General features: G+C 39.2%; 1 protein-coding gene across 2 annotated transcripts in view; it reads left to right on the forward strand.

The window, feature by feature from the left end:
• SLC9A9 (solute carrier family 9 member A9) overlaps positions 1 to 17631 on the forward strand; it is a 602343-nt gene that overhangs the window by 497590 nt on the left and 87122 nt on the right. For both annotated transcript variants that reach the window (XM_010381303.2, XM_030929287.1), the window contains exon 14: positions 2453 to 2532. In XM_010381303.2, the coding sequence (XP_010379605.1) occupies positions 2453 to 2532 (80 nt within the window). The remainder of the gene's footprint in view (positions 1 to 2452; positions 2533 to 17631) is intronic.

The raw sequence follows: 17631 nt of genomic DNA on the forward strand, positions 1-17631 counted from the left end.
CCTTTTTATCAGCTTTTTAAATGACTTTCTAGTCATCAGTAGATATTATCCACTGTCAAAAATCACCTAGGATTATTGATGGATAAAAATCTGTGTATCCTTATTCTTAAAGGAAAGGGTGGGAAAAAAAGGAAAGTCCCCACCCTTACCCCTGATTTTTTCATAACTAGTTTAGCTCAACATGAGCAGTTTTGCTTTGCTAGATGAACCCCAACATGCTGTTAAGAAACAGTGGCTCAGAAACAATTTGCAGATGTTTGAGGATGATGAGGAAAACAGTGTGTGCAACAGTGATTTTGCAAATCTGACACCTTTGCTCCAGTAGAAATGCTTAGAGAAAGGTATAGGGAAGGATAGAAATTGAACCAGACACCCTGGTTTCCTTTCTTGAGGAAATATGCATAAATTCTGACTATAGATAACAAGACATGGCACTCCAGCCCTATCAGAAAACAGAGACTTGTGGAACTGTAATGTCCAGGAAAAGATCATCAGTGTCCCACAGTAGGGATTGGGAATGGGAATGGATTCCATGACCAAATAACTTTGAGACACACTTCCTGTTGAAGATTTACAATGCTCATTTATAAATGAAAGACTGAGAAGTTCTACATTTTCCTTTCTTTTAGGTTCAAGGGTACATGTGCAGGTTTGTTATATAGGTAAACTTGTGTCACAGGGGTTTGTGATATAGATTGTCTCATCTCCCAGATACTAAGTCTAGTACCAATAGTTGTTTTTTTCTGACCTTTCCCTCTTTCCACCCTCAAGTAGGCCCCAGTGTGTATTGTTTCCATCTTTGTGTCCATGTGTTCTCATCATTTAGCTTCCACTTATAAGAACATGTGGTATTTGGTTTTCTCTTCCTGCATTAGTTTAATAAGGATAATGGCCTCCAGCTCCATCCATGTTCGTGCAAAAGACATAATCTCATTCCTTTTTATGAGTGCATATTATTCCAGGGTATATATGTACCACATTTTCTTTATCCTGTCTACCATTGATGGGCATTTAGGTTAATTCCATGTCTTTGCTATTGTGAATAGTGCTGCAATGAATGAGAAGTCCTCCATTTAAGAAACCTATTTAACACTGTAGACCCCATCCTTTCCTGAATGATTAGCACAAAATTTCCATCAACATCAAGTGAACAGTGATACGCTAGGAGACACTGGTAAACTGCAAGGCTTGAAAAATCAGAGATCTTAAGACAATCAATGAAAAAGACACTGAAAAGTTTGAGTTTTAATTTCATTGTGAGTCTCTGCTTCAGCCATTTTAAACAAAGAATAAATGGCTGACTAAAAGTGAAGCACACTTTACTTTCTTGTGGGGAACAGAACAGCAGCATCTACTGGTAAACATATGTTTCAGGGGTAGAACACAGCCTTTTGTGTCCAGCTATTTATCATTAACCAGTGATGGAACTGACTAGAAAAGGACAAAAAAAAAAAAAAAATCAATTTGAGCTCATCTAAGGGCTGGCTGTGGCGCGTCCAGTTGACTTTCATTGTGTTCCGTGGGTCATTATGTCCTCAGAAGACTATTCATATTACTACTGAACTGCAATTCATGACACAGTTTGGGCATGAAAACGGGGGGTCCAGACCTAGCAACAAAGCCCACATTAAGATATATAAATGTTTTTAATGATGAGGATAATTACAAATGATTGAAATTCTCTTAACATACAAAATGGAATACAGTAAAAATCCCACTGGATACCCTCCTTATATTCTTTTATCTGTCTCTAAAGCTCACAAAATTTTACTTTCTTTCCCTTTTTTTCTACATTTCATCCTCTTCTCTCACAAAAACACCCATCAAACACTTTCTCTTCCTCTTTTGTCTTTAATTCCTTATCATCCTCTCACCCTTTATGGCCCTTGTGGGAAAGAAAAAAAAGAGATAGGCAAGCACATTCAATTGTTGCAGTCTTCTCATCAGGAATGTCTATTTCAAAACTCTTCATGATCTAAGCAGAAATATATCAAAAATCAACCAATAGCCTTTGGCAGTAATCTATCAAATAAAATGAATAAAATATAGCATAACACTTATTAGACTATTATCCTCACTTTAGCCTTGACCTTTTGGTAATCCATAAATAAATATCATTCCAAATTTGACAGAAGTAAACTGTAAAATTCCCACAACAGCACTATAACAGAAATGTCATTTTTATTGATGTCAAAATAGCCTTTCTTAGCTATTTAATAAAATTGGGATTATTAAGAAAAGTAAATGCTGAAATACTCCAAAAGGGTCTCATCCACATAGCAAGGTTTATGAGCTAATTTGCCTGGCAACTGCTTCACCATTTAGATGAAAATGCCTATACTTAGAAAGGTTTTTTTAAATGTAGTTAAATTTAATTTGGTTTGACATGTATTTTTATATTAAAATGTATTTGACTATTTACCCATTGCCTTTTTCTATTGTTTCTCCCCAGGAAGCAAATAACTTGGATAAAAACACGACGAAAGCAGAGAGTGCTCGGCTCTTCAGAATGTGGTATGGCTTCGACCACAAGTATCCTTTGATAATAACGATCTCACAGATCCTGCTGCAGGCAGAGAATTACTTTAAGCTCTTAATCATTGAAGTGTGCACTCCTGCTCTTCAAGAAACACCAAAAGGTAAAGTGAATTCACAGCCAAACTTATAACAAGGAATGATTTCATAAAATAAAAAGCAGGGTAGTCCATACTTAAGTGTTTCAGAGAGCTAAAGTGAAACTTCTCAGAGTCAAATTTATCTAGTGTTTTCCTGACTATAATGCCAGTTGATAAAATCATATAGTCCTGAAGAAGCTGTTTTGCTGTTCTTACCTTTGTAAAGCTCCTACTTCTGGTCAAATTGGTCAAATAGGCCTGCTTGATTAAGGGCATTGTATGAACAGTTTCAGCAGCCTCCGGCCAGGGTAACCCAGCCAAAGCTCCTGCACCCTTCTCCCAGGAAGCCATTGGTGTGCTTTTGTTTCATGCTGTAAAAAATGAAGGAGTGGAAAGGAGTGGGGACAGGGGACAAAAATAAATGGGCCAAGGAGATGAATCCAGTTCTTCAGAGTTCATCATAAAATAGCACCGCTTTGTTTTCCAGGCAGACTTGAATGAGCTTTTTCCAGTGAAGGGCAATTTTAAAAATCTGGCAATCACTGTAAACATAGTAGTTCAGATATACCTTGCCATGTGATTCGTGGGGCTGAGTCAGGCCTGAAGTGTTTTGCCATTGTGAGCTGCAGTAAGCAGTCTGTCTCTAATCCCAGGCAAAAGCTCCAAGGAAGAAAGGAAAGAACGGCACTGTAAATTGAATGTGTTGGGTCTTTGTAACTAGTTTTCCAGTCACAAATCCCTCTCCTTTCAATGAGAAAATGTCAGTCACTGGATGATTTTAAGTGCCTAAGCAAAAATGATTAAAACCACAACAGATCAATGGGAGAGGAGGAAGAATTAAGAATAGGGAAAGGAAATTCAAAGAATAGGTGAAGAAAAAGAGGTGAAAATGGACAGGGAGAGGAGGCAAGAGAAATATAGGAAATTTACAGCAGGAAGGAAAGGAAAGCAAATTAGAGGAATGACTGGAAAATAGAAAGCAAAAATTAAGAAAGAAGTGAAGAGAGACCAATTGAAGATTGCAGAGATAAGCAAAAGTAAAACAATGTGAGAATTAAAAAGCAATTTTGCAAAAGTAGAGCATTCCAAGAATTATGAAATGGTGATGTGGAAGATAGAGGGTTTTTGAGGTTAGAGTCTGGTTTTCTTCAGAGCTTTGTTACCTATGGCCAGATACCCTTTCTTGCTCAGTCTTCAGTTTTATGGACAAATGTAGGTTGCCACCATCTTGAGAGAAGTCCATCTTAGCCATTAACTATTTCTTAAAGGTTCTGGTATCTCATTAACTACCTGAAAACTTTCTGATCTCTCTAAGGGAATCTAGTTCTTAGAAAGTTATTGCTGGTTTTTGCTCCTGGTTGATCTCTCTTTGGAAGTAGAATTTGCCCCTGCCATTGCTTTTAAGTATCTGATAACCCAGTTTGTTCAAAATTATAAAAATTTGACTAAAGAGTAAACACAATGAGATGTACAGAAAGAACTCGGTAAATCAGAAATGAGATAAAAGATGTTTTTGTTCAAATTCTGACAATGCTATGAAGAAAGCTTTACAATGAAGAAAAGGAATAAAGTGGAAAAAGAAAAACAAACCTTGAAGACAAGAAAATAAAAGTTGGAGCCCATCAAAAATTTTAGCTTAGGGCAGTGACACTAAATTCAGATGATGTCATAGTTTTTGTCTCACTTTTCATTAGGGGTTTATTTCCATATGATTATAGACAGACTAGCAAAAATAAAAGCAGATTTACACTCTCAGTCGTATCTCTTCTCATGGTAGTTTATCCTCCTGCACATTCATTCTAGAAATTTCTATGCTGCCACCACTACACAAATATATATTCACTTGGATAATGAAGTTTTTGTATCTTAGCTATGCTCTGAATTTATACCTAGAGAGTAGCAAGCAAACAGTTTCAACTATGTGGCCTCTAAATATATCTGTTATTTTAGAGCAAAGTATCCATTTGGCATTTATGTTCATTCTGTTGTTCACCCAGAACCCAGCAGTGTGTCCTTTGAACCTCATAAGTTAGGCTATGCCAGCCACCACCAGTGTGGAGATTAGCCCCTCACCCTGAAATCAGTTTGCTGGCCTGAACCAAAAAGAAACTGTCACAAGGCTGAAAGAAACTGGCTGTGTAGTTTGGAGCTGTTAAAGTTTCATTTCAGTAAAAATGAATCATGCAAATGAGGTATCACAAATAATTATTGACAAAAGAAAAAGAAGAATATATAACTTCATACACACCTATATCAGTCAGGGTTCTCCAAATAAACAGAATCAGCAGCAGTGCTTTACATATCTATACATACAGATTTATTTTAAAGAATTGTTTATACAGTTGTGGGGGCTGGCAAGTCCAAAATTTGCAGAGCAGGCTCTCTGTCTGGAAATTCAGGCAAGAGCTAATACTGCAGTCCTTAAGCAGAATCCTTTCTTCCTCAGAAAAGCCTAAGTTTTGCTGTTAAGTCCATGCAACTGATTGGATGAGACCACAAACCATATTGAGGATAAACTCCTTTACTTAGTGTCAACTGCAGATATTAACCACATCTACAAAATACCTTAGGTGTCAACAATGACACCTAAGTTAGGGTTTAAATGAATAACTGGGTAGTCTAGCCAGGTTGAGCCATAAAACTAACAGTCACATCACTGAATTTATATTCAATTAATGCTTAATATTCAGACTCAAAGGTAGAAAACCCCTCTTAATTTACTATTATTATCAATAAAACCAGTCACTCACGTAGTTTTGTTTTTTTCTTTTTCATAGCATGAGTAGTACATACATACCTTCCCCTAAAAGTTTTCCAAAAACTACAGAATAAAAATTATAAAACTTAATATTCAATGATGATGAACAATGCCAAGCACTGTGTTCAGTGCTTTACATTTATTACTTCATTCCACCTCCCCAGCTCTGCAGGAGGCTGGGAGGGTCTAGAGATGTAAAAACACAAGTGTACTACTGATTGGGTTGGCCTCTGCTGCAACAGGGGCTCCCCTGTTGGAAGGAAGCCTATGGTGCCAAAACTGATGATTAATTAAGATTCATTATGATTCAACGTGGGCAGTAATTCCAAATTATGGAGTACAAAGAAGACACTGATAAATGGGGAGATGAGAAAGGGAACTAATGTTACTGAGTAGCGATGCTTTGCCATCAGGCATGTTATTTCATTTAGTTCTCTTCATTTAACCACTCTTTTTGTTTTATTTAATTCTTACAACCACCCTCTTTGATGTGGAGGAAACAAATTCCCAGATAACTTAAATAACTTTGTTTCTATAGCTAGTAAGGGTCAATTTCACGATTCAAGCCCAGATTAGTCTCACACTAAAGTCCATCAAGACACCTAAATAAGCTTGATTATTAACAATTCTATGTCCATGATACCTCTTACTCTACCTACAAATCCTCATGTCTCGGTATGTTCATAAACTCACCATTAAAACAATGAATAATTAGGACTCCTTACATGATACAGTCCAGAGCTCACATCTTGAACATTTATTGGCAATATATTGGTGTGATAACAAGGTTACAGGTTTTTGTTGGTCACCCTGAGAGCACCACCATGAAGGAGTCCCCAACTTCTGAATCAGATCCTCAACTTTTTAGGGGCAGAAAGTTAAATATTCAAAGACTCCAAGAGTGGTTCAGTCTGATAAAAGATGGATTCACTGTAGCCAAGCTCAAAGGAGGCAGTAGTACATACCAGACACCAAATTCCTAAATCGCCAAATCCCCATCGTGGAGGGGAGGTATGGGCAGGGCGAGATACTCTTCAGCCATAAGAAGGCTCAAGTCAGTCTGATCCCTAGAGCCCCTCCTATCCTACTCTTTCCCCCTGGCTCACTCTGCTTCAGCTACCCTGTCCTTCCTCAGGCACACCAAGCACACTTCTGCACCCAGGCCCTTGCACTGGCTCTTCCCTCAGGCATTTGCTTGCTTCCTTCTTTACCTCTTTAATTCAGCTTGTCGGTGAGAACTTCCTGGCTGTATATCTAAATGTCTAAAAGGAGCTAACTCTCTCACTCCTTCCTGCTTTATTTTTTTCACCGTAACACTTAACCACCATCTCATACAGAATGGACTTTGTTTTAATAGCTTCCTCCAACCAGGATATGTGCCTTCCATAGACAGAAATTGGGTCTGTTTTCATTCCCTGGTATGTCGTCAGGGCATAGAAAAATTCCTGGCAGGGAGTGAACACTCAATAAATATTTGTTGAAGGAATGAATGAATCAATTAAGCAAGCAAGCAATATTTTCTATCCAGGGCACCTTCATTTCAGGCATTGATGTAGCAGGAAAATCCAATTAATTATCAGAAGGCTGCTAAGTGAGTCTGAAAGCAGAGCAAGAAAGAGTGGATAATATTAATGTTTTCATCCAGGCTACCCTGTGTAGACCCCCAGCCTAAGTGTCTCACTCCCTAGACAGGAACAGCCACTCACAGCAGACTTAAATCCCTATTGCTTGAGCTGACCTCCTTCCTGTGGTTGGTCCCTCCTTTGTTAGGTTTGATTAGTACAACGATCTGGCACATTCAAGCCTAGCTCTGGCTTAGAAGCCATTCTCTGAGTGACGTTGAATACATATGTCTTATCTCACCAATCATGTTGATTTTATTATAACAAACTCAAAATTGTAAAGCCACCTATCATCCTCACTAGCAATCTCTCATAATGAGGAAGCAAGAAGAAATCAATGCCCCCTTATTCGTGTTTTAAGACATCAGATAAAATTATTTGCATGGATTCGCAGTGTTACAGCTGGTATGAGAACCTCATGTTGCCTTATTCATAGGTGACTAATGATGTTGCTTGACTATCTCCTTTCTAGAGTCTCTTTCCATTCTCTCATTTACCATCTCTCCCCTTAAACATGTGTATAAATCATTTACCATCTCTCCCCTTAAACATGTGTATAAATTAGCCCTACAAATGTGAATGACACAGGATAAGAATGACCTTTTCCAAAATAAAAAGGGCAGCCTAACATCATTTTTAGCATTTCCTGTATGCCAACATCAATTGAAAATAAGGATTCATTATGTGGTTGCCAACATTTTATAAGTGTAAAGAAAGTGCAAAGAACAATGGATTGGCAAGTTGACACAGTGACAGAATTACATAAAGCCACATGGATGGAGATTTCCTTCCCATCACTGGTTGGAATGAAGGGTGCGCTGAGGTATTGCCAACAAAATGAAAAGCCCACAGCAGGATGTGTGGATGCTGAAAATGCTTGCATTTCCCATTCTAAAGGGTCTGGCAAGGAAAGTGGCAGGTACCAGACCCCATCTTGTACAGGCTAAGGCAGATTGGGAATCCACTTCAAGAAATGTAAACATAAATATCAGGGGCATTCAAAATGATACTTGGAAACCACGTATTTAATAGATTTAAATGTAATGGCATTTTAGTCTTAACTAAAAAAAAAGAAAAGAAAAACCTTCCCCTCCTAAAACTTGACAGAATTTTTTATATCCCACACAGTCATGCTTATTTTAAGTCATAGGTATGAATATAGTGAACAGCAATTTCCATTTTAAATAATGATCCTGTACTGCAGTTTTTTCCCTATCCTGACTAGCTGAAACACCCATGAATTATTTATTGGGGTAGTTTGCTGTGGCCTTGTGAATGACTTGAGTTTACTTCACAAAAAACTCTCAGAGGAACAAGGAATGTTATTTCTGTGATCCCAGTTTTATAAATGAGGTAACTGAACCCAAGAGAGGAAAAAGGCACATCCAAGGGTACTGATGGACTTGGAGCCAGCGGTTGTAATCAACAGAGAACAGGCTGTGTCCACCTAAGCAATCCAAGGATCCCAGTTCAGGTGGCCCATCCGGTGAGTTCTGGTAGCTTGAACATGAGTGTGATGCTATTTTCATAAGTGTTCCTAGTGTATAATTGGTTATTTTAGTCTGATAACTTCTTTGGTGGTTCAGCAAAAGCCTCCCCCGTCTGAAGGAGAGGTGTGTTTTACTTTCAGTAGCAAGCAGGAGAGATAGCAGAGGATGTAAGTAATCTTTTGTTCAGTGGATACTTTGATTGCCCACTATGTGGAGGCAGTATACTAGGTACTGAGGATAGTCATGGTTGACCCTCACAAAGTCTTGCTTTGTACCTCATGGTGGCAAAGTCCTTTGAAATCACAGGTGGTCCCTAGCACAGGAAAGGAAGGCACTGGCATCATCAGAATTTCATGGGGGGGATGAACTCTTTAGGGGAGCCAAAAATTAAAATCATTGGTAGCGCTCACTTGCAAAATGTAAAGATAACTCCACAAGTAGTTTCAGAAAGCAACGAAATTTCAGAATATTTGAAGTAAACATAAGCAATCAGCTTCCTAAAGGCTTTTCCTAAACACATTCTCTGATGGCATCTGCACGTGAATATGCACATAGCATTATAACTGCTTCTCCCGGGAAACTGGCTGTAGGGAGGAGCCCAGCTTGCATTGGGCTGCAATGCAGCCATCACTCCCATCCCCTGGTTAATAACACCTAGAATACTACTATTATTTTGGGGTATTTAGGTTGGCTTTTGGTCATCCATATCCTTATGGGTGCTGCTGTGGAAAAATCTCATAGAAAGTCTTTGACTTAGCACCTAAGTGAAGTGGAATTAAAGCTTCCTGAAAGAGGCTGGGTTCAGTGGCTCAACTCTATAATCCCAGCACTTTAGGGGGTGGAAGCAGGAGGATCAATTGAGCCCAAGAGTTTGAGACCACCCTGGGTAACATAGCAAGACCCCATCTCTACAAAAAAAAAAAAATTAACTGAGCATAGTAGCGTGCACCTGTTGTCCTACCTACTAGGAAGGCTGAGGCAAGAGGATCACTTGAGCCCAGGAGTTCAAGACTGCAATGAGCTATGATTTTGCCCTGCCCTCCAGCTTGGGCAACAAAGTGAGATTCTATCTCTTAAAAAATCCTGGGAGAAAACATCAGCTTCTTCCTGGACTCCTGAGTTCTTATGATTTTTGGGTAGGAATCAACACAGGGGAATTTTAATAGTGTCTGGAAACATGTGCAGTCTTTTGTTCAGGTAACAACTTGGATCTTCCATAATTTTTTCTTCCACATAATAGGAATGACACATACTATCCTCTGTTTTGGCTGAATCCATCAGAAAAGTTGGCTAGTTATTAAAACAGCTTCCTACTGATGGCAACTGATTCACTGGCCTCTCAGAACCAACACATTTAAAACAGTTAAATAGTGCAGTTTTCTCAAGACTCTATGGCCTAAATACATTGCACTATTCTTTAGTCAGTATAAAACTCTTCTGGAGACCTGACAAGTGACTACAAGTATGACTTTATGAATTGTTACCTAAATACAATGGATTCCCCACTGTGATTATAAAATCTTGGGGTCCCAAGATAGTAACTGATTTTTGTACAATGATCCTGGGATGCTACATAAGCTTTGGCATCTCTGCTTTGTTTTGCTTTTTTCCCTGGAAAAGTTTTAATAATATTTCTATTAAATGAAAATGCTTTCATATTTCAACTTCACTTTACACAAATGATATGAAGATCTAGATTTACACAAATAAGAAATCAGAAGGTCGCTCCTCCCCTTGTAGAATGGATAAAATAAATTCCTTTAAATCAAATTAATTTATTATTTTCTAAGAGCAAAACACCATATTAGACTTTCCTCATTCATTTATTCATTCATGTATCACATTTATCAAGTCTACCACATGCCAGGCACCATCCTGGGCACTCGTGATGCACCTGTAAAGAAATTCCCACAGAGCTATCATTCCAATATGGTTCTGTTTCAAAATTTCTGATTTACGGAGATCTTTTCAGGAACACATCTATGGTATAAAGAAAGACACAGACATTCCTCTAGTGGTTTTTATCAAATGGAAGAAAGTCTTGTTCTGTGGCCAGAAGTTATTTATTTGCTATTATAGCCTATCTACTTACTAGTTATGTAATTTTAGGAAAGTTATTTAACCATTCTGTGTCTCCATCGCTCATCTGAAAAATGGGGATAACGGAAGTCCCCACCTCATGGCTTTGTTTTGATAATTAAATGAATTAACACAAAACACTTAGAACAGTGCTCAATACACATATTATCATTATTATTTCTACCTCCACAAGTCTTAAAGAGAGGCATCATGTAATGTGTATAATATTGTCATTTATTATCTGAGTGACTAAAATTTCCATTATTTTATATACTGTAATAATTTTTAGTTGCAACAGCTGTATTTTAATACCATTTCAAAGTCTTTAGTTTCCATAAAGGAAAGGTTTCACTTGGGCTATAAATCAGACATAATTCTTCTTCTTTGATTTTGAGTAAATGGATGGAGCTGGGTGTTAAGCTGTTCTTTTGTGTCCTCTGTTCTTCACATGCAGTTGTTTCATTTATGACTTTTCTAACTTATAGTCCATCATCTCATAGTTATTTTTCTGGAAATTATACTACAGATAGCAATTTTGACTTGATAGAGAAGTGCAGCAATTTTTCTCTTCCACAATGAAAGCAATACAAGCCTTTGATGATAATTATTCCTCTTGTACCTTACTGTGATAAAGGAAATCTTTCAATTGCACCTTTCAGGTGAAGCCATGGTGTTTTGTTATTAGCAGTGTGGTGTTATAGTGAAGATTTCTAGGTCAGTACTGAATCATTTTATTAGGAAAAAAAGAGAAAGGAAAGATGATAGGGCTTAAAAAATGTGTACTACCTTAATACTGCCAGTATTGAATTTAGTTTTAATATTTCTTTCTCATGAAAAAAGAGTAGAATGTTTAAATGTCCTTTAATTGTTACTTGGTCACTCCTTTTCAACTGTAGGAGCCAAGATATTTGCAGGCTGCCAACGAGTTCATGAGCTACCAGAGACACATTATCAGCATGGGCCATGGCTGCCAGCTTCACATATTACCACTGCCAGTGAGACACAGTCCTGGGTCTAGCTCACAGACTGCAGTTATTCAGCATTTGTCTGCATGTGAAGCTGTGATAGACATCACACAGAGTGTTGGGCAGACATGTCTCTTCCCTAATTAACGTTCACTTCACAAGGTGGTGATTCTCAACGTATGTCAAACCAACTCATGAGAAAGAGCAGGCAAAGAGATTATTATGCTGGTGATTAATAGAGGAAAAGCTTGTTGAAGAAATAAATGCTTTTCTTCCAGTCATGTGGGAAAGGGTCCATAGAGGAACTGGGATTTCCTAACATGAAATTAAAAAACCAGAAGGGAGGAAGAGCTTTCTAAGAATAGGGAGTGACATGGGGAAGGTCCTGTAGTGAGTGTGGCATGAATAGATGTGAGAGAGCCTGAATAACCCACCTGAAAAGTCAGAATTACAGGAGAGAGAAAAGAGGCAGACTCGAGGGGCAATGAATAAGCCTTTGAAGTCAAGCGTGAAACCCTTATTCCCAATGCCTGGTGTGATCAGAATTCTCTCTTGTTGGTTAATATTTTACATTTTTTTGGTTACTCAGGTGGCTAAAGGTAGAGTGATGTGGCACAGGCTAAATTATCCTTTCAAGTTTGCTTTCTGTCACAGATCTTATGCTGTGAGGCTTCGATTCGTTTTCATATTTCTTCCCCCAGAAAAAGATAATTATTCTATTATATTTTATTCAATTATTTTAACTAAATTGAATTTTAATACTTCTTCCTTAGGGGGAAAAAAGGCTTCTGCCTTCTTCTAAGCCACAAAGATAAAGAAAGAAATGGTGATTGCCTTTAAGATGCCAGCATCCTAATGAGGTAGATTGGTGGCACCATCCACCAATGCTGGGGGTTATCACAAAGTTCTGAGCAAAAAAGTGTTTTCTTAGTTTGTTCAGGTTGCTATAACAAAATACATTAGACTGGTAGCTTATAAACAATAGAATTTTATTTCTCACAGTTCTGGAAGCTGGGAAGTCCAAGATGAAGATCCCAGCAATGTCCATGTCTGGTGAGGACCCGTTTCCTAATCACAGAATTCACTTTCTTGCTCTATCCTTATGTGGTGAAGAAAGTAAACAAGCTCTCTTAGGCCTCTTTGATTAGGGCACTAATCCCATTCATGAGGACAGAACTCTCATCACCTAATCACCTCCCAAAGGCTCTACCTCTTAAGGTGATCACCTTGGGAATCAGGTTTCAATGTGTGAATTTAGGGGGATACAAACATTCAGACCACAGTAAGTGCTATGGAAGCCAGAGAGGGGTACAGCCAACTAAACAGCTTTGGAGAAGCCAGGAAGCCACATTGAAGTGACTTGGGAAGTGGGTAATAAAAGAATAAGAATCTGTGAGGAGCAGGACTGAGAGTGTGAAGGACTTTGTGGCAAGGAAACAGCTCAGGCAAAAGCCTGAGCAGGGTGCAGAGTGTTCAGAAAATGATGAAAAGTTCAGGGCAACTAGTGGGAAGGGAAACCAGGGAAGTATCATGTGCACAGATTGTGGAGGACTACATGCGTCACGGTTAAGAAAATGGATTTTATTTATTGACAGCAGGAAACCAATGCAGCACTTTAAGCACAGAGCCACAGAGTCCTGTTTGTTATAATGCAGAGAACTGGTGGCTGTATGGAAGCTGATCTGACAGGGAGAAGAATAAACTGAAAATAATCCATGATCCAGGACAGCTTCCCCGCGAAATACCCACCAGTTTTCTGTGTGGATAAAAATGTAGACAAACATGTTTCATTCTACTTTGAAAACTAGTTTAGAGCATTCAGTGTGTGTTCCCAATATAAATGAGATAATATATAAAAGTATCATTAAGAGATTGATTCTTAAATTTCCACTACTGAAAATTATCCAGTGGTGTCATTGTTAGGACCAGGGTCTACTAGAATATTTTTTAGCTAAAAAGCCAGATCAGTCTCTACGCTTGTCTTCTAATATTTCAGTTTCCTGTCCATAGTCAGAAACTGGAGAATTTCAACTAATCTAACAAAAGGTTTTAACTAATCTAACAAAAGTATCTGAATTGCAATTCATTTTCAAATAAAAAGTTGTTTTTGTTCTTAAACTGATAAATTAGAATGCCACCAGCCCCTGAGCCACACTCAGCTTCCTGGGGCAGCCTCTTGCCAATAGTGACTGGCACTGTGACCTTTTACATGTAGGAGAAGAAGCATCAGAGAGCTAACCTTTTTCCAAAGGAAACAGACACATCCTGAAACCATTGCCTTTGACATCCCTTGAAGCCATTTCCTTGGAATTCCTTGAAATCTACCAGTGTATTAGGTTTCACTGACCTGTTGCCTATAAACATGGCCAGAACTGATTTCTAGCTCATTCAGGCTGCTAAGCAAATCTTTCCTTAATCCTTTAACATGTGTTTAATACCTCAAACAGGAAAGACTGTAGCAGCTTTATTTCCTGACTGCCCTGTCCCAGCAACTGCAAACACCTCTTCCCACATCCCTCGCTATGGACTAGCCCTTGGGTTACAGGTGTCAAACCCTTTGCCTTTCCTTCCACGGGTTCATGTAGACACAGAATTACTCCTGGAATGCCCAAGAGCAGCGAGTGGGTGTCAGTCATGAGGGGTGGCTGACCCAGGCTGGCTGTGTGCACTGCAGACTCTGGGTGCTGAAGGAAGAGATGTCCCCAAAGTACCCCTAGGCAAGTGCCCCACATGGTAAACAACTCTAGCGGTACAAGCTGAGAAGTCTGGTATTTAATTGGCTTGGCCAACTTTTTTTCCTTTTTTTCCCCCTTAGTCTAAAGTTCTCAGGCCTTCTCTGATCTGAAATATTCAGAAGATGAACATTATGGTAATTGGTAATTGTACAAGCACTTTGCAAACATCAAGTGCTTCATAAAGTTAAATTGATACTAAATTCAGTGACAGGTTTATAGGCCTGAAGGCCTTCAGACTCATTTTGCAGATATAAACAAAGAATTTTATTACATTTTTATTATTTTTAAATTCTAGCTGATTTCCTGCTATATTCAAGGTTATGATGAGCACATAAGTCTCTTCTCAGTCCACAGATATGCCTTATTGAGAAATCTTCCTCACCTCAATCTTCAGCTTCTACCAATCCCACTCTTTGGAAGATATCCCACTGTGGAATGGGTACTCCCCTCCACCATCAACTGTTCACCAAGAATCCCTCTCCTTGACCTTCCAACAAACAGAAGTTGATGCTCTCCAGCTGAGGCCCTTCCTTCCTGGCCTAGCCTTTGTAAGAACTGTTTGTGTTCCTGTTGGGAACTACAGATTAAATCCCTGATGAACGCACCTATCTTTCTTGCTAGCTCAGTCTTTTGCAAACCTTTGAAAATGTTGTCTAGGCCATTTAGAAGAGGCATAATAATATTTAAATCAGGAATTTTCAAACTGCTGATCATAACTCCTTAGTGGTTCTCACAAGCAATTTAGTGGGTTCCTAACCAGCACTTCTTAATAAATAGTAGACTGGAGAAAATATCACAGTGCATTGAGGAATTAGAAGTAAATTTTATTTCATAAAACTTGTTTCAGGGGTGTGTGCATGTACACTGGGTTGTGCTATAACATGTATGCCTTAATGGGGTCAAAATCTAAAAGCTTTTAAAACCTTGATCGTTGCTGGCATAAAATTCTTGTGTAAGAACTCTCAGGCCTTTTCCCTAATTGCTGGCATAAAATTCTTGTGTAGGAACTCTCAGGCCTTTTCCCTAATTGCTTTAAGCACCCAGCAAGTTGAGCAAGGAGCCATAAGAACACAAAGAGAGAGAACCCTCAAATCCAGGTTTATTTTGGAAAAGCTAACAGTTGTTGGTGGATTCGAGCTGGACTTTGAGAAAAAGATGGAATTTTACTAATAGCAACTGGAGGGAGCCGAATTAAAGGCCAGATTCGGGGGAGAGAGAAGCAACATGGAGCTGTGGACAGAGCAATGAGTTTGAAGATCTAGCTGCTAGTCATCCCTCAGCCCCTCAGCTGTAAAACTCTAGGTTCCAGGCCTGGCCTGAGCCACTATTTTCTAATCTGTAAGATGAGTATAATCATATCTGCCCCACAGAGTAACTGTAAATTTCAAATGGAAAAAGGTGAATGAAACCACTTTGAACACTAGGAAGTACCAAACACACAACATACACGTTTTCTTTTTCTAGACAAAGCAAAGGTCACAAGTAAAGGTGCAAATATGGAAAACTGTTGTGTGTGCTTGGGGTTAAGTGAGGATTGCAGCTTGGCACATATAAGATTGGCCAAGGAGGAGAGACTAACAAGATGTGTTCAAGGAAATCTGAAAATATTTTGAGTATCAGGTGAAGGTGTCTAGATTTGACTCAGTAGATAATGAGGAATCAGATGATTTCTAGACATAAGAGTGACATAGTCTTGTCTTAGAAAGATTGATCTAACAGCAGTGATTAGGGAGAAGTCACGGGGGCCTCAATTATGGTAGTTGCAATGGGAATAGAAAGGAAAAGTACAGATGCTAGAAAACTCTGGCCTCAAATCCATAGAATCTGATGCTGCATTATTGGGCGCATCAGGACTACAGAGAGGAAGGGGCAGGCAGGTGCCAGTTGTGAGGAAGTAGGAGCCCAAGGTGACTGTGGGGTTCCAGCCCTCATGACTATAATTCTGCTTATGCCAGTCAAAGAAACAGGGAAGGCAGAAAGACTACTCTTGTGGGGAGACACTGTGTGTGGTTGGTTCCCTATCTCCAGGTAGAATCCTATTTATATGAACCTGCTCCATTTACCTACTGAGCCAGTTCTTTGAGATAAAGAAGCCACTTGCCCAGCCTTGCCTCACAGATGGAGTTCTGTAAACCTCTGAGTGAACCTGTGTTTCTCTGAGTGGCTCTCTCATAGGGGGATGCTCTACAATTAATATCCTACTCAAAAATAGGCAAAATACTTATTTTAGTATTTTGTGCTAATTCAGTCTCATCAACTTGTCTTCTATCTGTAGACTTCACTTAAGTTAATCCCCAGGTTAACTTATGTTATGAATACAACATTGATATACCACATCCTACCAATCAAGTTCAGACTCGATCACCTGCAACAGCACAGAGCATGAGTCAAATAGCTGGGTTCAGATCTTTGTCATCTACTAGCTGTGTGACACTGGGAAAATTACTTAAACTCTCTGAACCTTGATTTCATAATCTGTAAAATGGGGACAATGACAATAATACCTATCTTGCAGGATGTTTGTGAGATCCGCACGATTAACATACATAGCATAGGGCCTAGAAAAATTAGGCCCTTGATAAAGGGCTACTCTTGTCATTATTATTAAAGGACATGAGTTGATGGGCCCCACCCTCCTTCACAACCACGTGCTGAAGCTTTTCCCTAGTTCTGTGGGATGAGGCTTGTCCCGGTTCTGTCCAAAGAAAGGCGTTTCCAGGGCTGACCTGGCAGAACCCACCTCTTTAGGAGCAAGAAGGTTATCACTGCCCGTCTCCATTCGGGTAAGCACCTTTAAGCCCAGCTTCAGGCTCTTCAGACAAAATTACTTTGTTCCAGCTCAGGGATGGTCTGAAAATGCTAAGTGTCCCTCACAAAGAAGAAACAGGCAAAGATGGGACTGCTACATGCGTGTTACTCCTATCTGCCAGTAGCTGGGGGCAGAGAGTTGGAGACTGAAGAGGGAATAGGTCCCCCTGGCTGTAGTCAGCAGAGACCTGGGGCAGCTGGCTTCCTCCTGCTCCAAGATCAGGGGATTCTTGGGAATCTCAACATGCAGTTGAACCCCAGCGGTCACAAAGCAGCAAGGTTAGTCATCAAAAGTTCTGATTTTGAGCCCAGGCTTTGCAGGCCACATGAGCTTGAGCCAATCTCTCTAAGCTCCAGTTTCATTTGTAAAGTAAAAGAAATGCCCCTCCTTGTTTTTTAACCACAACAGCAATTCCCCTGTACCCAAAGTGTTCTACACACAATTTCATGAACTCTGAAGACCTTGACAATCCATGACTCTCATATGGTATTCTCCATATTTGTTGATAGGCTTGGGAAGCAGAGTTCATTTTTTAACCTTTCCAACCAAAACTATATT

The sequence above is a fragment of the Rhinopithecus roxellana genome, chromosome 1 (assembly GCF_007565055.1).
Source record: "Rhinopithecus roxellana isolate Shanxi Qingling chromosome 1, ASM756505v1, whole genome shotgun sequence".
In the NCBI taxonomy this organism is placed as follows: domain Eukaryota; kingdom Metazoa; phylum Chordata; class Mammalia; order Primates; family Cercopithecidae; genus Rhinopithecus; species Rhinopithecus roxellana.